A 26,398-nucleotide genomic window follows, 5' to 3' on the forward strand; every position below is an offset into this window, starting at 1 on the left:
AAATGATGGCAGCTTGAAACAGAAAAGTACATAACTATCAATCCATCTGCTTCATATGGTTTCATCTATTCCATACCTGAATCAACACTGGACTTACTGAGCTTTATCTAGCACTTAAAGAACATTTGGGAAATACCTATAAATTTGTAACATTTTAAGTGATTTAAGATAACATATACCTAAAAAGTTTACTTTAAAAAACTGTGTTAGTAATATATAAGAAGTTTCAATAATCACCGACTAACGCATTTAAGAAATATTTTTGAGAAATTTTCAGAAGCAAGGCAGGGTGCTTATCGCTGACTGGCTTGAATGAAATAAAACTTTGTCTGTTGTTATTTAAAGACTTTTTGTGTACAACGTGGGCTTCCTAAGGACTCTACATTCTACAAATAAATGTCTTCCAACGCTTATAACGAACTTAACCTATTCCGATACACCAAGGTTTCACATCTTTAAACTTTCTGGTGGCTTTGAGGATAGGTAAACTGAGGTTAGGGTTACATCAGTAAATGTAGACGTCAATAGGCCATGGGCAGTTTAAAAAAGAAAAGATTTATTTATGCCCAGGAATGTAATTTAAAAAGATCATTATTTGCAGATAATTCCTAAAACTGAATGATCTAGCTCCTACAGAAAAGTATTTATGGGAATATAAATTTTATCCATAAGAAAAAGAATCTTTAAATTTGTGTAACTGAATGAGTATGATTAAACACATTCCCTTTTCATACATTTCTCTCCAAACTACCTACTGCCTACATAAATATCATCTAGTATCAAACCATGACCATGTGACAAATTCATATAATAGGTGTTTAATAAAGAAGAAACATCAGGTAAAAATCTAAAGATAAATCTCATTCTACTTGGTATGCTATATAATAAAAACATCAAGTACTTGGAAATAATTTCCTTAAGGTAAGAGTTTGAACAGTGAAAGGCTTACATTTAAAATGTATCTAATAATAAAAGATATTCTTTGATACAGAATCTCTAATTTTCAGAGTCAGGTGAAAGAGACAAATAATACCTATTGATATGCCACAGAACAGCCTTTCTGCATAGCTTTTCTGTGGAATTACTTAAAAAAATATAAGTGATATCTCTCAAGCTCAACTTTGGAAAATAGTGCATTTACTCTTCAAAATTTTTAAGAGATCTCTTTGAGAACTCTAAACATTAAAATAATTAAAATAAACTAATAGATATGTGTAAGAAAACACAATCAACCATTAGATTCTCAAGTAGATCAAAATATAAGATTATATATATAATTATACCCCAAATATATATCAAGTTCTGAAAGAAGTAAAAGCCTCTTTGGATTATTTGGTTGTTCATTTTACTAACTATACAAAGGCAAGGTGTTTGTGCTAGGATATGCAGAGCACCACAAGAGAAACCATTTCTGTGGTGAGACCAGGGGCAAGCTGAGGGTATACATAATGTCAAATGTGCCAATTCAAGGGCACTCCCAATTCCCTTGCAATGGTATACCCAGTCTGCTGTCATTATCAAAAGTCCATGTAATTATCTTAATAAACAATCTCATAATCAAATATGACTGTCTTCTTGGCTGTAAAAGATCTAAAGAAATTATCAACTGTTTTGGTAAAGCCCCGAATCTAAAGAACAGCATTAGCATTCTACTGTATGTTAAAGAGTTTATTTACTATGGTTAACAGTAGTGAAAATCTGAGCAATAGGTATGGCCCATTTTCATTTTTCTGTAATATAATTAGAAAAATTATTATAGTAGACAACACTAAGCATCACAGAAAGTCACAGATTCTGTCCTAAATATGCCAAATTACCTAATCAATAAACAATTTACATGTGGACCTTACCTATAATAGAACTTAACTTATGGTTTATCTCTATTGACCCTGATGGCTTACCTTGTAGAGACGTCAGTGAAATGTGTGAAAAAAAATTTTTAGCGCTCATTTATTTCTATACAGTTTTACAATAATAATGTTCCAAACCAAGTAAAAGTACTTGATGGGCTAAATGCATGTGTGGGGCTTAATATCAAGCAACAGTCTATCTGGCATCAGTAATCAAGCAATTATGAAATGGAAAGTACATCTTGTACAAGCTGACAGACCCATTAAATCAGGAGAGCTGTGGGCAGACATACTGACATTGCAAGAATTACCAGAAAGCATTAATTTCAGCATTAATAAAATGGCAGTAAATAGATGACAGCTGCCAGATGAAGTAAGAAATGAGGTTACTGGCCTTGTTAAGCTCTCGTCTGATTTTCTCAGGCACAAACTGGTCGAGGTAGCGTCTGAAGTGAAGGGCATCGATGGCGACGATTTCAGTGCCACGCCGCTGCCAGGCATCCCTGAGGCAGGAGGGAAGGGGGAAGATGATGAGTGGGGAAAGACACTCACAAACTGTAACTCTTGGGATGTGGGATTTCTCGAGAGTTTGGCAGGGCTAAAATATTAAAAACAAACCAACAAACCAATAGCTATAGGTCTCAGCAAAACAAGAGGGCAGAAAGCAACATTTTTAGATTTCAAGGCATACACATTATGGACTATTAGGCATTAAATAGTAAAATGAAAAATTATCACGAGATGACAAATATGACATAGTGTAAACATACATCATTTACAGTAAGTCTCAGAAGTTAAAGGATTTGGAGGCAAACAAAAGGAACTTCATTCTCAGTTTTCCTCTAATACGGAAAACATGGCATTTGTATTTTGACAAAAGCCAAAAAAAGTGCTCATTATTCCTTTGCTTTCAGAGACCTTCTCTTTGGGTGTTGGGTTTTATAATATCACCTTCTATCATCCAAAACATAATCCCAAGAAGTGTAACAAAAAATGCGTTATGATTCAGTACAACATTCTACCTACTGTGCTCAACTGCTGATGGTGTGCAACTATTTTTAAAAAGACAAAGAAGTAAATCAGACAGTAACACACTGCCTGTGGAAATAGGAAGGACTGGATGAGATGACTTTGGAAACGTGAAATTCCAAATATTCTAATACTGCCTTTACAGATTGCATAAATTGAAGAAAGGCAACCAAAACCTTCATGTTAGCCTGTAAATAATAATCAGGAATTAAATATCCACATAGGTAATTGTTACAACCAAATACTTTAACCAAAACAAAAGGAAAGAGACCTGGGGCTGGACTTGAGATATTACAAAGAATAGTTGGCATGGATAGATGGGCAATCGCTGATTCCAATGCAACGGCTCTTTTTCATTAATGCGCACAAACACACGCACACACACACACACACACACACACCCAAGAGCTTTCAGGCATCATTTCTTTTTTTTCTTCTTTCTCCAAATTTTAATTGTAATATTAGTTTCAGGTGTAGAATTTAGGGATTCACTACTTACAAACAACACTCTACGCTCATCTCAAGTGTGCTCCTTAATCCCCATCATCTGCCTAACCCATCCATTCCCTCCCCTCCAGTAATAATCCTCATTTTGTGCTCCATAGTTAAGAGTCTGTTTTCTGGGACACCTGGGTGGCTCAGTTAGTTAAAGCATCTGCCTTCAGCTCAGGTCATGATCTCAGGGTCCTAGAATCAAGCCCTACAATGGGCTTCCTGCTCAGTGGGGAGTCTGTCTTTCCCTCTGCATGCCTCTCCCCTTGCTTGTGCTCTCTGAAATAAATAAATAAAATCTTAAAAAAAAAAAAACAAAACTGTTTTCTGGTTTGCCTCTCTCTCTTCCCTGCCCATGTTCACTTGTTGTTTCTTAAATTCCAGATGAGTAAAATTGTATGGTATTTTTCTTTTTCTGACTAACTTATTTCACTTAGCATCATATTCTCTATAGCTTGATCCATGTCATTGCAAATGTCAAGATTTCATTCTCTTTTATGGCTGAGTAATATTCCATTATTCCAATATTATATGTGTATATAGTGGACTATATGGGGGATATGTGCACCCTGATGTTTATAGCAGGATCATCAACAATAGCCAAATTATAGAAAGAGCCCAAATGTCCATCAATTAATGAATGGATAAGAAGATGTGGTACACAATAGCCAAACTACATGAAGAGCCTAGATGTCCATCAATAGATAAATGGGTAAAGAAGATGTGTGTGTGTGTGTGTGTGTGTGTGTGTGTGTGTGTGTGTGTATGTATAAAGGAATATAATGCAGCCATCAAAAAAACTCCCAAAATTTTACCATTTGCAACAAAGTGGATGGAACTAGAGGGTATTATGATAAGCAAAATAAGTCGATGAGAGAATTATCGTAAGATTTCACTGAGATGAGGGATTTGAGAAACAAGACAGAGGATCATAGGGGAAGGGAGGGAAAAATGAAACATGACAAACACCAGAGAGGAAGACAAACCATAAGAGACTCTTAATCTCAGGAAACAAACGGAAGGTAGCTGGAGTGGAGGGGGGTGGTGGGTGAAGCGGTGGTGGGGAGGGTATGTGCTATGGTGAAAACTATGAATTGTGTAAGACTAATGAATCACAGACCTGTACCCCTAAGACAAATAATACATTATATGTTAATAAAAAAAAAAAGAATATGTGATACATATATACAATGGAATATTACTCGGGCACCATTTCTATAAAAGTTTACCCTGGTAAACCAATTTCGGAAGGAGCCTTCAGCAAACAGGTCTTGCTGTTAACCGTTCTGCAGCAATAGGCAAAGTGTCCCAACATGTTTCCCCACCTACTTAATCTCACAGAAAAATTAAGGATAAATAAGCTGGTTAAAGGCTTTAAGCTCATTAAGAACCTATTCTAGGTAAGTTTGGCCTTGGAAGTTGACCTCCATTGACTGCTTACATCTGGTAGCTAACAGGTAAAGAACAAGTGTTCCGTCCTTATTTTTGGTTTAGACTTTTGGCTTCTGTTTCTCTGTTCTTCCCTTCTGTATATGGAGATGGTAATACCAGTTTAACTACTAATGTATCTTTAATACTGAACTTAAGACCACAGTTACATTTCTGAAGTAAGAGTGGATAGGAGACAGAATGCACTAGGTCAAACCCAATTTCTTAGCTTTTGGTCAGGCAATACTTGATCAAGTCAGAAATGAACTCACCTTTCACTCCCGTCTTCATGGCTTCGGGCCCAACGATACGTTTCAGCATAGCCTGTGTATTCACTGTACTGTTCTGCACCTGAAACAAATAATCTGCTATTATTTTTCAAAAGGATTTTTCTTAAAAGTTGCATGTTCTAAAGGGTCTTTAGAGTGGGAGGAGGGGCAGAAACAGACTTCTCACTGAGCAGGAAGCCTGACATGGCCAATCCCAGCTCCCCCTGCAGATCTGGACCTGAGCTAAAAGCTGATGCTTAATCGAGTGGCGCCCCCTAAAGGGGCTTTGTTAATAAACTTAATCCTCATTTCTTACCCCCCACCCCGGATTTCTTTCTTTCTTTTCTTTTTTTTAAAATTAAATTGATTTATTTATTTTCAGAAAAACAGTATTCATTATTTTTTTCACTACACCCAGTGCTCCATGCAATCCGTGCCCCCCAGAACACCCACCACCTGGTACCCCAACCTCCCACCCCCCCACTTCAAACCCCTCAGATTGTTTTTCAGAGTCCACAGTCTCTCATGATTCACCTCACCCTCCAATTTACCCCAACTCCCTTCTCCTCTCTAACACCCCCTGTCCTCCATGATATTTGTTATGCTCCACAAATAAGTGAAACCATATGATGATTGACTCTCTCTGCTTGACTTATTTCACTCAGCATAATCTCTTCCAGTCCCGTCCATGTTGCTACAAAGTTGGGTATTCATCCTTTCTGATGGAGGCATAATACTCTATAGTGTATATGGACCACATCTTCCTTATCCATTCGTTCGTTAATCCTCATTTCTAAAAATACCTGTTGGCAAATGTCAACTGAAAAAAACCTAACTGGTCTTTTTTTTTCCTTTTTTTTAATATTTTATTTATTTATTTGAGAGAGAGTGAGAGAGAGCATGAGTGAGGAGAAGGTCAGAGAGAGAAGCAGACTCCCCATGGAGCTGGGAGCCCGATGCGGGACTCGATCCCGGGAATCCAGGATCATGACCTGAGCCGAAGGCAGTCGTCCAACCAATTGAGCTACCCAGGCGTCCCAAAACCTATTATTTTCTTAAGGAAAAAAATGACACCTATAAAAGCCACTGCAGTGTTTATCATATAGAGATAAATGTCTCAACAGAGAAAACAAAATATGCTCTTTCATATTAATGTCTTTCAGGAGGGGTACAAAGACTGTTTTAAGGGCTAATGTCTTCAGTATCAGTAATCTCATGGTAATACTTAGTTTGTATTGTTGAGAAAGCAATTTTACTATAGACATTCCCTGCTAAGAAAAGTATTATTAAATTAAATCTAGGACTTGCTTATTAACATGCAAGTGACTTCAAAGGGTTTTGTAAACCAGAATATTGTGACATGAGAAGGCGGCAAGGGGAAAGAAGCATAATTAAAATTCATCTGATGAGAAAATTCACCAAGCTTGCCACGTAACAAAGATTTCTACCTTTTTTTTTTTTAATTTTTTACTTAAGTAATTCAGTATTTAAGTAATTTATTTAACTTATTTAAGGGCACCATCAAGCGTCCCCAGAAATTTCTACTTCATCAAACCTGTATATACCAGGAGGGATGGTGCCAAAATTATCCTACTGCTTAACTAAATAAAATCACTCCAATTCCTATGTTCAACTCAGTAATTACTTAACCTCTCGACAAAACAGTAAAATGAAAAGCTGAAAACCCTGAGCAAGATAATACTTTTCACGTATCAGAAAGTAATTTAAAAAAAGAATAAACAAGACAACATTGACAACTAATATTAGTGATTTTTAAGTGCAATTGCCCTAGTTTTGATGGTGAATAAAATGCAAGCAGACTGACTTTTTCAGACAGCTGGAACATTATTTATTAAAATGACTACTCATACAGTAAAGGTTCAATATTGAAGATATCAGTGACAAAGACTTAATATTCATGGAAAAAATGATACTAGAATGTCCAGTATTTCAGAAAAAATATATATTTATAAAAATAAAAAACAGGGGTCCCTGGTTGGCTCAGTTAGTAGAGCATGTGACTCTTGATCTCAGGATCATGCCCTACCTTGGGTGTAAAGATTACTTAAACAAGCAAACAAACAAAGAAAACAAAGCAAAAAAAATACAGAAAACATATTTAACAAAAATTAAAAAGAACACAAAATCCAATAATGACATGCTAATTATGAACTGTCACTTCATCCAAAAGCAAATTAATTTAATTTTGGGGGTCAAGTTAACTTCTTACATGTTACTTAAACAACTTGAAGCTTTTATACATGAAGATTACTGAATGTACTGAATAAGGCTGAAAATGGCCTCTATACTTCACTATTAATTTATAGACAGACAAAAGAGAAACATGTCAAATACCACCATAAAGATGTAATCAGCAACATTCAGACCATGGGAAACTCTACAGGACCAATAGTCTGGGCTGTTTACAAAAAATTATAAGCAGAAAAAAGAGACGAATCTATAAATTAAAAGAAACAAACTTGAAAACACTAGTAAGAAAGTGAGAGCAGTTATATTAATATTGGATAAAGCAGATTTGAAGTCAAGGAGTATTATGAAGGATAAAGAGGAACACTTAATAATTAAAGGGTCAATTCATCAGGAAGATAAAAATTATGCTTTTATTTTGATTTCACATTTGAAAAATGTGAAATTGACCCCACATAATCATATCAAAAGTTGCAAAAAAGATAAAATTCAACACCTACCATAATTCTCTCAAAAAAACTGAGAATCAAAAAAAGGAACTTCCTCAATCTGATTAAGGACCACTACATAAAAACTTAAAAATAACTTCATACATAGTGATGAAAATATTCCACCTAATTCAACACTGTAGTGAAGTCCTAGCCACCGTAATAAGGAAAAAAAAAAAAAAAGAAAGAAAAAGAAACAAAAAAAGTCATAAAGAGTATAAAAAAGTTAAGACTATCCCTATTTGCAGATGTCATGACTGTTTATACAGCAAATTCTAGGGAATCGCCAGGAAAAGAAAAGAAGAAAAATTAAAGAAATGGAAGGAGATCTCATAAATAAATGTAGTATCATAAGGCATGTCTATATAATAGCAGCAAACAATAGGAAAATAAAACTTTCAAAAATCCATTAACTATAGCATCAAAAACAGTAAAATACTTAGGAGTAAGTGTAACAAGAGATGTAGCAGACACCACTGAGAGAAAGATTTAAACAAATGGCAAGACAGACCATGCTCAGGGGTTGGAACACTCAATATGGTATTTCTCAGTATTGTAATCACAAATACCCCTCAATCCTGTCAGTATTCCTAGCAGTCTTTAGAAAAAAAAAAATAGTAATTGAGAACATGATTCTAAAATTTCTACAGAAATGCAAAGATCCTAAAATAACCAAAACATTTTTGAAAAAAGAACAACAAAACTCGAGGATTTAACTACCTGAATTCAATATTTACTTGGTTGTGACCTAAGGAAAGACAAAAGAGATCAATGGAACTAAACAGAACTCACAGATAAATCCACACTTGTAAGGTCAACTGACTTATGACAATGGTGCTAAAGTAACCCATTGAGGGGTGCCTGGGTAGCTCAGGTCATGATCTCAGGGTCCTGGGATCGAGCCCCTCATTGGGCTCTCTGCTCAGCAGGAAGCCCGCTTCCTCCTCTCTCTCTCTGCCTGCCTATCTGCCTACTTGTGATCTCTCTCTGTCAAATAAATAAATAAAATCTTAAAAAATAATAATAATCCATTGAGGAAGGAAGGGATAGTCTTTCCAAAATATGTTGCTGGAACAATTAGATATTCATATTGGAAAAAACCCCCATAAAGTTCAATTGCTACCTCACACTATGAACAAAAATTACTCTGAGATAAAATAAAGGCATTAACATAAAACCGAAAACTATAAGACTTCTAGAAGAAAACACAGGAGAATGACATTGGGGGTACATAAAGATTTAGATAGGATAAAGAAAGCAGTAACCTTAATACAATTTTAAAAAGACTAGATTAGATCAATATTAAAATACTTTTAGGAAAATGCTTAGGCAAGACTGGAGGAAAAATATTTAGAAAACAAACATCTGACAAAAGGCTTGTGTTCAAAATATAGAAGAACTCCTAGAAGTCAATAATGCAAATATACAAACAACCCAATTTGGAAAAATAAGCAAAAGACTTAAACATAAACATCACAGAGGAAGATAAAAAATTAGCTACTGACTACATGAAATACTGCTGAATATCACCAGTCATAAGAGGAATGCAAATTAAAACCACAGTGAGATACCACTATATATCCGACAGAATGACTAAAATCAGAAAGAATGACAACACTAAATGTTGACGAGGATGTCAGCTGAACTCTCTCTAAGAGAGATTGTGTGAGTGAGGGGAGGGATAAGGGGAGAGGAAGACAAGCAGATGCCCTGCTGGGTGGAGAGCCTGCCGTGGGGCTTAATCCCAGGACTCTGAGATCATGATGTGAGCCAAAATCAAGAGTTAGATGCTTAACTGAGTCACCCAAGTACCCCTCAAATGCTTCTAAAAATTACTTCAAAGCCAGGACTCCTTGGAGAGATGAGGAATCTAGAGCTGAGGCAGGGAATACACAAGATGAGCTTAGAACATCTTTTAAAGTCAAAAAAAGGGGAAGTGCATTAAAAAATGATGGGCACATGTCAAAGGAACATAACAGCTAACACTGACAAATCTCCATAGCATCAAATCACCATAGCCATCAAAACAGGTGACAGTAATAGATTATAACACACTGAATAAAATAACAATCCATGTGTCTATATAAATACTAGTAAATATATATAAACAAGAGAATGGAAAATCCTTCCTTACAGTACAGTGCCAACTACTAAATGCAGAAGGAATAATGGAGTTAAGAAAATGGGTGCTAAGGGGCACCTGGGTGGCCCAGTGGGGTAAGCATCTGCCTTTGGCCCAGGTCATGATCCTAGGGTCCTGGGATCCAGCCTCATATCAAGCTCCCTGCCCAGCAGGGAGTCTGCTTCTCCCTGCTTGTGCTCTCTTTCTGTCAAATAAATAAATAAAATCTTGAAAAAAAAAATGGGTGCTAAAATTAGTGGGTGAATGTTTGATGAGGACAGGATGTTTATAGTTTCCAAAGTATGTGAAATACATACCTACAGATTAACTACAAAGGGAAAGACTAACCTGAAAGTGGAGAAACTTGACCAATTCCACCTTAAGCAAATTATGATGCTTTATCACAAACACTAGGACAAAGTAGTATTACTCTTCACCTCAAAAGATACTCTAAAGCAGGACAAAACACTTTAGTGGGATTTCTATCAAAATGAATAAACTGGGGGCACCTGGGTAGCTTAATCGGTTAAGCGTCTGCCTTTGACTCAGGTCATGGCCCAGAGTCCCAGGATTAAGCCGTGCACAGGGCTCCCTGCTGAGCAGGGAGTCTGCTTCTCCCTCTGCTCCTCACCCCATTTGTGCTCTCTCTCTCTCACTATCTCTGATAAACCCCCACAAAACTGAATCTAGTTACAAAGAAAGATTGGGCAAACCCCAAATAAGAGATAATTTATCAAGTAATTGGTCTATAAGCTTTAAAAATATCAAGACTGAAAGTGGGTATTAAGGAGGGCATGTATTGCATGGAGCACTGGGTGTGGTACATAAACCATGAATCTTGGAAAACTGAAAAAATCAGATTAAATTAAAAAATAAAAGTATCAAGGTAAACCAATACAAGGAAAGGAGAGAAACTGTCCTAGTTTAAACGATACATGACAACTGTACTCAAGGTGTGATCCTGGACTGGAGTAGACTAGGGGGAAAAAAGCTATAAAGAATATAATATGGAGAATTGACAAAATGAAAATACTGACTAGGGATTAACTATAGTACTTTATTAATGTTAAATTTCCTGATTTTGATAACACTGTTATCAGTTAAGAGTATCCTAGTTATGTACATACAAATATAAAAATATCTATACAGGGACGCCTGGGTGGCTCAGTTGGTTGGACAACTGCCTTCGGCTCAGGTCATGATCCCGAAGTCCCGGGATTGAGTCCCACATCGGGCTCCCAGCTCCATGGAGAGTCTGCTTCTCCCTCTGACCTTCTCCTCGCTCATGCTCTCTCTCACTGTCTCTCTCTCAAATAAATAAATAAAATCTTAAAAAAAAAATCTATACAATATAAATACTTAAAACACTATGAAAAATATTATTCTATTTTCGTATATGATTAAAATTTTCCATAATAAAACACAAAAGATTTAAACTCAATACTAGTTTTCAGTTTCCAGTCTATTACACAGCATATTCCTTCTCAGAAATAACTTTCTCAAAAATTTAAAATAACTTACAGCTTAATTCCTATAAATTCATCTAGAATCTTGGATAAGATACTCAGCTACAAATTATGAAATAACTAAGGAATTCACGCTGTTTCTTGGGTAAGCCTTCCTGACACCATAAGTAGCACTGGTGGTCCCTTATCTGTCCTCCACCGTACTCTGCACATATCAGGAAAGCATTTAGAATATTAATTGCAACCTGAAAGTCAGTTATATTTCTACACAGTAGCAATGAACAATCACAAACTAGAATAATACATTTACAATAGCAACAAAAAATATGAAACAGGGATAAACCTGAGCAAATACAAAAGAAGTATACAGTAGAAAGTCTAACACTGAGAGAATTTAAAGATGACCTCAATAAACAGATCTCATTCACGTGTCAGGGACTAAATACTGTTAAGATGTCAATTCTCCCAAACTGATCTATAGATTCAAAGCAGTCTTAATTAAAATTCCAGTAAGCTTTTTTGTAGATACTGACAAACTGCTTCTGAAATTCAAAACAAAACAAAACAACTTTGAAGAAGAACAAAGTTGGAGGACTCACACTATCTGATTTTGAGAATTATTATAAAGTAATATATTATTAAACAGTAATCAAAACAAGTCACTGTAAGATCATGAAAAGATATATCACATAAGATAAAAATGTATACTGCATCTGATAAAAGACCTGTATCCAAAATACATAAAGCATTTTCAAAATTCAACAATAGGGCGCCTGGGTGGCTCAGTGGGTTAAGCTGCTGCCTTCGGCTCAGGTCATGATCTCAAGGTCCTGGGATCGAGTCCCACATCGGGCTCTCTGCTCAGCGGGGAGCCTGCTTCCCTCTCTCTCTCTCTCTGCCTGCCTCTCCGTCTACTTGTGATTTCTGTCTGTCAAATAAATAAATAAAATCTTTAAAAAATAAAAAATAAAATAATAATAATAATAATAAAAACTCAACAATAAAAAATAACCCAACTAAAACATGGGCAAAAAATGGATTCATGTATGTAGCCACATGTCAAAAAGTAATGTACCTACCTGTGCACTTTAAATATAGTTTATTGTATGTCAATTATGCCTCAGTAAAGCTGTTTTAAAAATGTAATCTAACTCTCTCATTAGACTGCCAGCTCTCAAGAAAGGGTTTGTAAGTCATTAACATGTATGCCTACATTAGCATTTTGTAATGCAGGAATACAGACACAAGGGGTGACAGGCAGGCACAGTTGGTGGAGCATGCAACTCTTGATCTCAGGGTCATGAGTTCAAGCTCCACATCGGTGCTGAGCCTAGTTTAAAAAAAGAACAAAAAAAGGACTATAGAAGCAGTTAAGTACTTGCTGCATAAACACATTAATTAGGAAGCAAAACAGAAAGAACAATGTATTAACTGAGGTTAAAATTATAATTCCAGAAAGACTTAATCTGAAAGTACTATGTAACCGACACATAGGAAAACATTCATATTTACAAAGGCAGCCTTGTAAAAAGAGCACTACACTGAGATTAGGAGACATGAGGGACCCAAAGTGAATCCTTAGGTAACCAAATCTCTCAGTGGACTTCTTTTTATTATTTGAAAACGAGGGTTGTTAATAATTCCTATCTGTTTACTTCCTAGAATTGCTTGGAAAACCATATTAAAAATTTTTTTAAAGTCTTCAAAACCATAAAGCAGTTAGTATTGGTGTTATCAGACTCTACTTTGTAAGAAGGGACAGAAACCAAAGATAAATGATTTCATTTATGTGAGGTTTAAAAGCAACCTGTTCCACTGACCTGACTGGAAATAAAGACAGGAATGGTGCTGTTCCTTTCTATTTCCTGCCCAGCAGTGGACAAATTTCATTTTCCTTATTTATAAAAAATAAATCAGAACAAAATTATTCTGATCTCTTAACTATGAAAACAAATACTTGTCTTTTCAAAAGAAAGTAGCTGGAAAATACAAAATATCAATTATCATATATCGATTTTAGATTAGGATGAAAACCTTTCTTTCCTAAAAGAAATGAGGTTAATTTCTTTTAGGTATGGGAAATTAAAGATGCATATACAGATGATTTTGTTCTAAACAAATTAAATCCTGGGTTTTCAGAGTAGACACCTTTCAAAATTATGCCAACAATTATGTCTATTCTGAAAAACAGATACCCTTTTTTTTAAATTCAAATATATTTGATAAACTAAGATGAAAATACAAAGGTTAATAGTGATAGTAGCAAACAAGAGACAGAAGATTGAATGACCTTTGTGATAGCTTTCTGTAGGTATAAGCTATTTAGACTTCATGCTCAAAGACAAATCTTTACTTAAGGAAAAAGCTAGAAGGAACCCATTAAAATCTTTGCATAAGTTTGTGACAGATTAATGAGTTTTTAGATGTTTTTAGATGCAGCAATAAGAAATGTTCTTATTTTTCTCTTATTAGTAATGAAAGTTTATGATGAACTGAGGAAAAAATATTTGGAGAGTAATAAAAGCTATGTACCAAGGGGTGTACCCTTGGAAATAAGGTTTATATAAAAGCAAAGCCACCTACTCTGCTTTTATTAGTAACATTCATACAGCAATGATTACTCAGGAGATAGAACACTTTTGACTTCCATTGCCATGATGTAAAAAAAGCTAAACTCCAAATGAATTTGGATTTCCCAGTGAGCTGGTATCATTTAGTGGGCAATGGGTTGTTTTTGAAGTCAGGGGCTTCTACTGTTGCTCTATAAAAAGCATCAATACTGTAAGTACAGTGTCTGTTCACCTTTCTACTTTCTATCAGATCTACTGACATTCACAAAAGATATAATGATGTGTGATGTCTGGGATGATTTGATTCACTAGAGGGCAGGTTTTATGGTAAAAGTACTAACATTCTGCTCAGTAAGTTTCATGTCTAGGCATCAGCTTTACGTACTCAACTCACTGAAACAAACTCCTAAAACCACGGTACCACCCTTTGGTATTAAAGCTATCTGAATGATGATATAGAAGAACATGAGAAAATATAAAAAGGGCCTGGGTGGCTCAGTGCATTCAGCCTCTGCCTTCAGCTCACGTCATGATTTCAAGGTCCTGGGATCGAGCCCTACATCGGGCTCTCTCCTCAGCAAGAAGCCTGCTTCCCCTCTCTCTGCTGCTCTGCCTACTTGTGATCTCTCTCTCTGTCAAATAAATAAATAAAATATTTTAAAAAAAGAAAAAGGGGGGGAGGGGTAGGTAAGATTGGAGTTTCTTTCTATCTATATTTACTGAAAGGTTTTAACTCAAGGCTGCCTCCAGGGAGGATCACAACAAAGAGAGGGATAACACTATCTGGATAAAAGTATTTGCCTGTTTCATGACCTGTTTCATATTCATTTCAAAGTCTGATACCAACCAGATGCCCCACAATGATGATAAATTTAATTTATTTCTAATTTCTCAAACTATTCTACAGATTCAGGCAGCACCGTCACAGCCATTAGCTCACTGAGCCTGGATGAATCATTGAAGGAATGGAATTGATCAGGCAGATAGATTGCAGTGCATGGTTAAGAGTCTCCTAAGAAGGGAGATGGCAGAAATCCAGCATCAAATAGATGATGAAATGGCCTTTTCCATTAAGGGAACATCACATCACAGATATTAATTAGAAGGCACTATAATAGAGTTAAGTGGATGTGGGGGAAAATGCTGAGTTAAAAGTCACCCCGGATGTCCCTAGCCTGAAGTAATTATAGATGTGAAGGTGAATCATGGATTTGCAATTTTCCGTTCATTTTGCAATAGCTATAGGTAAAGCAGAGAACAGATATAACTCCAGAGTGATGATCTTTTTTTTTTTAGACTGGGGACAAGTTATCTTTAAAAAAACAAAAAAATTCTAATGTTTTCCTTTTACTATTCTGAGAAAAATTACATCTTTTATTTACAGTGACACTAATGGGAGATGATAAGAGATCTACTATTTTCCTAGTAAAGAAGAAATAAAGCAAATGAAACAAATTAGCTTTGAGTTTAAGTGTCCAGCATTCTACCAACTTTTTTATTGTAAGGATGTAAACTCATCTTTAAAACTGCTGAAATACTCTGTTCTGAGTCTTTAGTTCAAAGAGAGCTTAGCTGCTAAAAATCAAAAATCTTTTAAAGCATTACTTGATAATACCCAAATGCTAGAGAGAGCCACATTCCAGACCTTCAGAGCTCTCTAAAACATTGTAAGACTCATATTCAAAGTACCTATTGGCCCAACAATGGATTTATGACAATTTAAGTTTTTTATTCTGCAATCCCTTGCACTTCCTTTTCCCCTAACATCTTCCAGCTGCATTCTTCCTCTCTGTACACATAATAAATAATAATTACAGACAGGTAACCAATAAGTGAGTTGAGACAACACTGAAAACAGAAGGGTTTGATCTTTACATTTTGGCACAATACGGATCACAACCTCAGAATTTTAGATGAAATATTTAAGTTATTGACTTCAAATAGTTTTGGCTCTATCCAAGAGGAAATTTCTTTGCTGAGATTCCATTCTTAATTTCCTACATAAACTTAGAAAATTAACAATTTGTTTTATGTCCCCAAAAGAGCAGAATCACAGAGATATTATGACAGAAGATATTCCAAAAATGTGGAATAACTTGTTGAAGGCCTTTCTTTTTTCCTCCAACAAGCACTTACCAAAGGTAAGGATGCATCAGCAAAAATCATTAAATAAAAACCTCTGAAAATTTTCTCTTCCATAAAAGCAATGAGAACACTGGCAAAATTTTAAGAATCAATTTTTCCTGAACCGGGGGAATTAACCAAAGGCTTGCAGCAGTCTGAGGAGGGTTTATATAAGAAAAATTGGCTGAATTTTGGTAAAAACAATGAGCTTTGTGACATTTTAGTTCTCCTTATTCTCAATCCATTCTCCTGAGCTCTAGAGTAGCCTTAAAAACCAATAGTTTGGTCTGTGAATGGCAGGCTTATACTTTTATTTACTTCTTTGACCTATCTTTTTGAGATTTTCTCTCTTGACACTTTATTCTATAATAATAATAAAAAAAAATAGTTTATAATCATAGTAAAAATCATGAACAGGGTCATGCAGCTCTTTCAAAGCCCCATTCTCAGAAAACTGTCATCAGCTGACCTTTCTGATGGCTCCCTGGAAGACCTCACTGGTAAGCCTGTCTTTATTTGACCTGACTTGGAGCTTCACCAGTGTAAAAAGCCTAATCCCCATGGCTTTTGCTGAAAACAATTACTTGCAATTGCTTAACAGTATGGCTATCTGAGGCAGTAGACATCAGTTGGGGCAAATAATAGACTAACCAATAAGTTTCAAAGGAAAAGCTGACAAATGAGATATCTATAAAGGGCTTTAAAAAATTCTTAGTATCCCCAGGAATCCAGAAGTCTACATGTATGACTACGGCTGTGTACATGCTTACGAAAGACCTGAGAATGTCCTAAGCTCACTACTCTAACCTTGAGGCTCTGTACAAGCAAGAAATGAAGTGCCAAGTGCAAGCAGAAAGCAAATGCCAATGGCCTGGTAGAGTGTTAAAGATGAGCCCCAGTGTGTATACACAGCCCTTCAGAAAAGATGGAATTATTGTTTCTAAGCATTGAAGGCAATCTTAATCCAACCATTAGCTAACCACTAACATAACTAAGCAGAGATTTTAATGGACATACATGAGAAAGAATATAGACTTTACAGAATTAGTTTAGGAAAGTCACTAAATAACAAGAGCAAACAGCAACAAAAAGAAACCCTGGGGGAAGGGGAAAATCTGATTCTGAGAGTTGCTACATTATTAAAATGTCAAATTTTCAACAAAAAATTGAGATATGCAAAGAAAAGAGAAAGTAAGGTAACTACTCAGGAAAAAAAAAGTAGTCAACTGTAACTATACCTGAGAAGCCCAGATATTAGACTTACTAAATAAAGACATTATATTAGCTATATTAAATATCTTTAAAGAACTAAAGGAAATTATATCTAAAGAACTAAAGTATGCAAATAATGTCTCACAAATAGAGAAACACGGGGTGCCTGGGTGGCTCAGTGGGTTAAGCCACTGCCTTCGGCTCAGGTCATGGTCTCAGGGTCCTGGGATCGAGTACCGCATCGGGCTCTCTGCTATGCAGGGAGCCTGCTTCCTCCTCTCTCTCTCTCTGCCTGCCTCTCTGCCTACTTGTGATCTCTCTCTGTCAAATGAATAAATAAAATCTTTAAAAAAAAAAAAACAAATAGAGAAACTCAAAAAGGAGAAATTATTTAAAAAAAAAAAAAGAAGAAGAAGAAGAAGAAGAAGAAGAACCAGGGGCACTTGGGTGGCTCAGTCAGTTAAGCACCTGCCTTCTGCTCAGGTTATGGTTTCAGGGTCCTGGGACTGAGCCCTGCATCATGGGCTACCTGCTCAGCAGAGAGTGTTTCTCCCTCTGCCCCTCCCCCGACTTGTGCGTCCATATGCACGTGCTCTCTCTTTCTCTCTCAAATAAATAAATAAAATCTTTAAAGAAGAAGAAGAAGAACCACCAAACAGAAATTCTGGAGTTGAAAAGTACAGTAACGGAAATAAAAAATCTCATTGGAGGAATTCAAAAACAGATTACAGCCAGCAGAAAAAAGAACCTGTAAACTTGAAGACTGGTCAATGAAGACTGTCCTGTCTGAGGTAGAGAAATAACAGAGAATGAAGAAAAATGAACAGATCTTCAGAGATCAATAGGACATCATCAAGTGTACCAACATATGCACAATGGAGTTCCCAGAAGACGAAAAAAGGAACAGAATGAATATTTAAAGAAACAGTGGTCAAAAATATCCCAAATTTATCTAAACATTTAAGCCACTCAATAAACTCTAAATAGGATAAAAATCAAAGAGATCCTAAACACATCATAATCAAACTGTTCAAAGACAATGAATAAATCTTAAAAGTAAAATATAAGGAACAAAATTTAGATACTTTCCTGAAGGTTACCTGCAAATATATCTGAAGCAATGACAGTGGCTTCAAGTTTAGATCTCAGAGTCTTAGTTCTGGCATGTGCCTCTTTAGAGGTAAAGTAGTTAAGTATAAATTTGATTCAACTCATAGGGGATGGTTTTTCTCTCACTGTAATCTCTCAGAATAACAATTAACCAAATTCTCCAACCTAGGTGAGTGTTTAATTTCCTACACTAATCTCAAAGCAGCAACAGATTCAAAAAGAAAATAAGAAATCCTCTTTTGCAGAAAGAAAAAGGTATCAGCTGCAAATGACCAATTATGACTCATATGTGGGAATGTTCTTTTAGGTACTTGAAAAGAAGGCTTAACTCACCTATGGTGGCTGATTAAGAATTTCTTAAAGACTCTAAATTAATCATTAGTTTTTTTGGTAGCTCATTCACAAGAAAATACAGCGACATAGTAGTATCTTAAGCTAAAAAAAACTTAAATAAAAAATTTAAATCTCAATAGACTTGAAGTATAAATTTGACTATATTTCCCTCTCTCCTCCTCCCAATTAACTTAAATCAAGAAAAGCCACTCAGAGCATCACACTTTTCCTCTTAGGATTACAAATTGGGTTAATATTAGGTTACTGATTAATTTCTCTTCTATAAAAGCTCTCTGTTTCACTAATTCTGACTACTGTAACTGTATTTTTTAAATTTATATAGGTCTTCATATTGAAGTATAACAAAGCACTATGGAAACATAATGGAAGAACAGTAATAGAATACATGCTCAAAGACATACCACAATCCTCTTTTTAAGGCATTATATCATAAAATTTCAAACTGAAGGGTAAATAAATATATTTTACCCTTGTTCCTTAGATAAAGATGCCAAGAAAGAAAAGGTGGGAATAAAATGTCTTACTCAAGATCAGGCAAATATAACTATAACAATTTCAAAAAACCAGGAATAAATTAATCAATAAAAATACTGAGACCAATGCCCATGATAGAGAATAGCAATATCTGGGTGGCCTCTAGCCTTCATGATAGATACTCATAGTTGAAGAAAACTACTCTATCATATAGACTTCCCAAAACTAACCTGTAATGATAAGACATTCATTGTGATCCAGCACCTCAGTGAAGAGCCGTGAGACAATTAACTCGGGGTTGATTAAAAAGCGGATTTCTTCTTGCACAAGTCCTGCACCGGTTACACCACCTCCAACAAAACGGTTTGCAAAATCCACCTATTTGGTAAAATATGGCATGTTAAATGATGATCCAAATACCTACATATATGATAAAGAAGTATTCTCCCTCTTCCTTTCATTTCCCATGTAAATCAATCCCCAAATTAGTAATCTTCCCAAGGAGAACAGGTTGTGGTTTACTTTACTCTTTCCATCTCACTGCAGTTAGTATCTTTGCTTCTTCCTTTGGATTCCAAAACCATAGAAGGAACCAGAAAAATGGAGCTTTTAGGCAAAAGCCTCAACGTAATTATATAGACTGGTGTTTACAAACCTTTTATGTACTCCAAGGACCACAGATCAAGGGAAACTTTATTTGGAAAGGTTTCAAGATCATTTCCACACCATTCACTATTCAATTTCCATTTATGGTTTCTTATGACTTTCATATAATTATTTCTTTCTTACATAATATGGCAATCAAACATTTGTCCTAAAGAACTGAGAAACTTAATAACTGTCCTTTTTTGGGCAATCTTTTTCTTCTATGAAAGAATAAAGAGATGAAAATTTCATCCTAAATTCAGCTGCAAATCCCAAACTGTGTAAAATTACAAACTATTCTTTTAATATAGCTAAAGAAAAAAATGAAAACAGAAAACCTAGTTTAACAACAAAGATTCATAATTTGGCTAGTGTTGATAATGCTGCTATAAACATGAGAGTACATGTTTAGAGCCAAATGTCCATCAACTGATTAATGCATAGAGAAGAGTGAGTGTGTGTGTGTGTATATGTGTGTGTGTAGAAATAAACAAACTGGAATAGTACTTAGCCATAAAAAAGAACGAAATCTTGCCATTTGCAACAATGCAGATGGAGCTAGAGAGTATTATGCTAAGTGAAATAAATCAGTCCTAAAAAGACCCATACCATATGATTTCACTCATGTGGAATTTAAGAAACAAAACAAATGATCATGGGGTGGGGGGGGGCACAAGAAAGACACAAACCAAGAAACTACAGAGCATAAACTGATGGTTACCAGAGGGGAGGTGAGGAGGGGGAACAGATTAAATAGGTGGTAAGAGATTAAGGAGTACACTTGTGATATGCACTGGGTATTGTAATTAAGTGCTGAATCACTAAATTGTACTCCTGTAAGTTATATTACACTGTATGTTAACTAACTGGAATTTTAAAAAACTTTTAAAAAAAACCTAAAGATTCAACTAAATTACTATTTCTTTTTTTTTTTTTAAGATTTTATTTATTTATTTGACAGAGAGAGATCACAAGTAGGCAGAGAGGCAGGCAGAGAGAAAGAGAGGGGAGGAAGCAGGCTCCCTGCTGAGCAGAGAGCCCGATGCGGGACTCGATCCCAGGACCCTGAGATCATGACCTGAGCCGAAGGCAGTGGCTTAACCCACTGAGCCACCCAGGCGCCCTAAATTACTATTTCTAATAGTAATTACTAATTTACTAAATTACTAATTTACCTAAATTACTAATTTAGTTAAAAATTATGCATAGGCCTTCTGTGGAGTACTATTACTATAATGGGATCCCCAAGCTCCTATTAATAAAAATGAATTACACAATCCTCAAGAGAAAGCAAATTCAGCACTGTTTGTCTTAAATTTACTAAGCACTCCAATGTGTGCAACACCAGGCTAAGCTCTATGGAGCAACATGTAAGAAATGGTTTCCAGCTTTGCCTTATTCTATTCAAGGACCTAAGATTACACAGATACACAATATCTTGTGTACACACATAGCTATACACATGCAAAAAGAATTTAGTAAGTAATGTAAGAAAGGCTTATATACTATATAGAAAAAAATACTCCTGTGTCTCTCCTTTCCTCTTATACTACTACCACACTCATAACACTTCTGTCACCAGATGTATGGGTTTCCACACATCAAGAAATTCTGAAACACCAGAGAGGTGTCCTATAATTCAATTCAGTTCTAACATCATCTACCAGAAGTTCACATCACATACCACAAGGCTAAGGATTAAGTCCCACCAATACTGCCCCACTTCAGACATCAACTGCAAATCCCCCATTGTCAATTAAACTTCTAGTTGACTAGCTATAAATTGGGGTTCCCATGACATGCTCCTGTGGTTTGATATAGCAGCTCAAAGAACTCAGGATAATACTTACTTATGTTTACTGATTTACTAAAAAGGATATAATAAAGGATATAGATGAATACACAAATGAAGTGATACATATGGCATTGTAAGTGGGAAGAGGCATAGGACTCTTGACTTTCTGGACAAGGAACTTTCCTAGTACTTCCACATGTTCACCAACCTGGAAGCTCTTTGAATCCTGTACTTTTGGGGAGTTTTGTGGAAGCTTCATCACTTAGGCATGATCAATCATTAACTCAGTTTCCAGTCCCTCTCCCTTTCCCAGAAGATGGGGGTGGGGTAGAAAGTTCCAAACCTCTAATCATGGCTTAAATGTTTTTGGTGACCTGCTCCCATCCTGAAGCTATCCATGAGCTCACCAAGAATCACCTCATTATAACAAAAGACACCCCTATCACCAAGGAAATTCCAAGGGACTTAGGAGCTCTGTTTCAGGAATCAGGGTCAAAGACAAAAGATGTTTGTTTTTTTTTTTAATTATTTATTTGAAAGACAAAGATCACAAGTAGTTAGAGAGGCAGGCAGAGAGAGAGAGGAGGAGGAAGCAGGCTCCCCACTGAGCAGAGGGCCCGATGCGGGGTTCGATCCCAGGACCCTAGAATCAATGACCTGAGCCGAAAGCAGAGGCTTTAACCCACTGAGCCACCCAGGTGCCCCGGACAAAAGATGTTCTTAGTGCTCTTATCAGTTAGGATATTACTAGGGTTTTAGGAGCTCCCTGCAAAGAACGAGGGGTAGAGACCAATATATATTTTTTCTATTATTTTACATAACCTTGAGACTATTGTCAAATATAAGATTTCTTAACATTGTTTGTGTTCTCTAAAGCAATTCTGATACTACATGGTAGTTTGAAGTCTGTTTTATAAAAGAGCAAAACAAGAATATGAATCTTTTGATATATAAAAATATATGTGAAAAGAGAAATTAATAGAAGGTAAAATAATCTTTCATTAGAGAAGAACTTGAAAACACTGAAAAATGACTGGACAAGTTCTGGAAACGAGTTATCACAGAAAGCCATATATATTTTATACTCTGACATACTAAATCAACAATAAAAAAAGATTAATTCTTTGCCTTATATAGAAAAAAAATTTTGACTGAACTAGTCCATTGATTAGAATTAGTTGCTTACAATGTATAAGGTATACATTGGGTGATTTATGGCTTAAAATGTTCAACAAAGATCAACTAAATATTGTGCTGGGAACCATGTGATACAAAGATGCGTATGACATGAGCCCTGACTTCAAAGCATCTGTAATCTAGATGAGATCCCAGCACATAAGCAGAATATGATGATTATTAAAGAACCTACTAGAATGTATTAAATCCTTCCCAAATAATACAATTAACTAAAACTGGAGCATAGGGACATGGCATTCAAACCAGACTTGGCTGACATTCAGGGAGAGGGAATAACTGCATAAGGACATGGGAAAAAAACAACTGTACAGAGCAGATTATGGATGTCTGTCTGCAATGTAGAGTATGTGAAGGACTACAGTTGCTGATGAGGTATTCTGGAGTCAAGAAAAATTTTACTTAACTTTGAAGATTCTTAGAAAAATTCTGGGAAAAAAAGTTACAACTGGACTGGGTTTTAGAAAGATAATTCAGGCTAGAATTTAAAGAATGAATTGGAAAGGAGTAAAATTAAAAGCAGAGAGGCTGGTTAGGTGACTACTGAATAGTTTAGATAAGCACTTACGAGGGCCTCAAACAGGTCAATGAGGAAGAAAGTGAAGGAATGAGAGACCAAAAAACTAAAATGGACATGGGCGCCTGGGTGGCTCAGTGGGTCAAAGCCTCTGCCTTCGCTCAGGTCATGATTCCAGGGTCCTGGGATCGAGCCCCACATCGGACTCTCTGCTCGGAGGGAAGCCTGCTTCCTCCTCTCTCTCTGCCTGCCTCTCTGCCTACTTGTGATCTCTCTCTGTCAAATAAATAAATAAAATCTTAAAAAAAAAACCCAAAACCTAAAATGGACAGCACTTGAAAATTAAGAGACTAGCTAAGCATAGCAGAGCTGTGAATACAAATGAGAAACAAACAAGGTTCGAAATCAGCAAAACTTAATTTTTACTGGAACAAGGTACATAACTAAAATTAAAAAATAAGTTCTATCCAACTATGTACAACTTGGTAATGACAAATGAAATACATTCAATGTGCATATATTTATTCATTCTTTGAATAAAAGGCCAAGATTTATTACTTGAAAGGTATCCATAGAAATAAATACATTATATTAAACTCAATATGCCTCTGAATGCAGGAGTCGTTTAGAAAATCAAACTTTCTACTACTTAAAAAAGTTCGTAATAAAAGGCTCTCTATTACAGGTGAGAAACTTGTTCCAGTACAGAAAACAAGCATATGAGGGCTTATTTTTAGCTATTTTCCAACTCACTTTAAAACTACTTGTTCAGATTACTCAGTTTCTGAATTATAACTTGATGAAAAGGGAGAAATGATAACAATCCTTAGAGAGATTTTGTTGTTGTTGCCATTCAACATAATGTAATTTATATGCTACACAAGGAGCTTTGTAATATTGCAATACAATATTCCCCGATCTCCTGGGGATACATGGCATGGGTAGGAAGAATAATTAATAGAAGCCTTTATGGTATTCTTTTAATCTACTGAGGTTTCACATTTCATCTACAATATATCCCAGAAAAGTGGGAAGAATCTCAACCTTGAATGTTGCTAAATAATTCCTCGCTGTATTGTATTTTGATGAAAGGTCAGCATTCCTGTGGTGCTAACTAGCAGTAGCTTTGTTTACTTCATGTGTATTAAGACTCCCTTAGTTAAATCTAAGACTTTTATGTAGAAAAGAACATCATCAAGATGGAAATGCGGGAAAAAAGTAACATTCATTTGAAACAAATTTTAAGCATATTTCAAAATTACTGTTTAAGAAAAAGTAAGGATTAAATACAAAATTTAAAAATTTTTAAGTGCCAGAGAAATATTAATTCAGTTATCTGTTTATGTTAACAGTATTTCTGTTTATAATATAAAAAAATTACTGGGAGAGAATGATTAAAACAAAATATGGTTTTCCCCTTTGAAGATTTTAGTTATGTCTTTTAAAAGGCCATTCTAAAAAGAAGCTCAGTTTCATTAAGCACTGAGAGCATAAATACATCATAACTAGCCAAATGCAAATGAGTCGAGTCATTTTATAGTACACATTAAGTTATTCAAACAAGTTAGTCCATTCTCAGGAAACTGATGTAGCTTCTGACCCAATGTAAGCACCAAATAAGGATAAGAAAGTCCTTTTATCAGGTATCCGGAGAGAGGACTTTCTTATCAATCAGTTTTAGATGTCTGCCTCCTAAGACCTAAACAAGGTTGGTGGCAGAAAAACATTTCAAGCTGGTCATCATTTGGGGCAGAGCAAAACCTTTAAAAAAAAAAGAACAAAATTGCTTGGTGACGGCTTGTCAAGACCATACTCTGGGAACTTCCTCCACTGTCAATCTACATCAATGTCTGAACTAAGAGGCCTGATGTTGTCCAGATCTTAAGATATTCTGTCAAAGGCTTTTTAAAGAGGTGCACATTAAGAAACAGTGCACACTGGCAAATAATAGTATTATCAAGGCTGTCAAAATGATCTGTTAGGCGTTTTTCTCCATTCTGCTATCATGCTTCTTTGCATTAAATCAGTTTAGGAGATAAATAAACAGGTTTTCATATTTCCTTTGCTGTCAGAAGCTTGACAACAGTAAGTCCCAAACACACACATACTATTGTGATTCACCTACCTGTAGCATGCCTTGGCCATTTCCTTCTATGGTACCTTCATAAGTGACATGCAATCGAGTCAGGGGTTTGTCACATCTACAATTTAAAAAGACAATTCTTTACTTTTAATGACAAGCATTTCACTATGGAAAAATGTGAAAATATATGACACTAGAGAAGAAATATTGAAACTATTCCAAATCTTAAAAGCCAGAAACAGAAGCCTGGTTAACATTTTTGATATAGATTCTCCCAAACTTTTTCTTATTCAGATATTAAATATACATATTTAAATTAAAATGGGATAACATACTGTTTTGAAGCCCATTTTTCTCCTATAAAATAACAGTGTCTCTACTTTAAGAACTGAAAAACTTCTCAAAATGTAAAATAAATTATGATCTATGCAATTTTACTATTTTGCTAGAGTTGGCAAACTAAAGAAATTTGGCAATAAATCATATATGATATTGAGATGAGGTCTATTTTCACTAGTTTGGTAAACGTGAGTGAATGTGATGGGGGTGTTTTGATGAATACACGGGCACAGAAATCCGATCTATGGTATTTTTATATTAATAAATTGATGAATGAAACCAGTATCTTTAAGTCATAATTATTTTCTTTCCCTTTCATTGACCAAGGTCACTGACATGCTACCCCAAAATGTGGCACAATGGGCTATCAAATATTTTAAGCTGAATTAAGTTTGAGAAAATGGCAGAAGCAGAAGGGTCACTATGATCTCTTCCCCCACTCACAGTTCTTCCTACATGTAATAAAACCTCATGTGCAAGATGCCCACCCTGTATTTGGAGGAAAGAAATATCCTCATCCAAAGAAAAAGGGATGCCAAGAATTCCAACAAATGGGCCTTGTGAAGTTTTCCGTAGATAACTACAATTACCTCATACTTCTTAATCTGTCAGATTCCTCAGACATGTCC

General features: G+C 35.6%; 1 protein-coding gene across 4 annotated transcripts in view; it reads right to left on the bottom strand.

Moving 5' to 3' along the window:
- The window catches only part of PARG (poly(ADP-ribose) glycohydrolase), a 123,963-nt gene that overhangs the window by 22,221 nt on the left and 75,344 nt on the right, over window positions 1–26,398 (bottom strand). For all 4 annotated transcript variants that reach the window (XM_082718696.1, XM_082718693.1, XM_082718694.1 and 1 more), the window contains exons 12-15: window positions 25,473–25,548; window positions 19,427–19,574; window positions 5,072–5,150; window positions 2,245–2,353 (exon numbers count right to left, since the gene is read on the bottom strand). In XM_082718696.1, coding sequence (XP_082574822.1) covers window positions 2,245–2,353; window positions 5,072–5,150; window positions 19,427–19,574; window positions 25,473–25,548 — 412 coding nt within the window. The remainder of the gene's footprint in view (window positions 1–2,244; window positions 2,354–5,071; window positions 5,151–19,426; window positions 19,575–25,472; window positions 25,549–26,398) is intronic.

Source organism: Mustela nivalis (assembly GCF_964662115.1).
Source record: "Mustela nivalis genome assembly, chromosome: 2".
Taxonomy (NCBI): Eukaryota; Metazoa; Chordata; class Mammalia; order Carnivora; family Mustelidae; genus Mustela; species Mustela nivalis.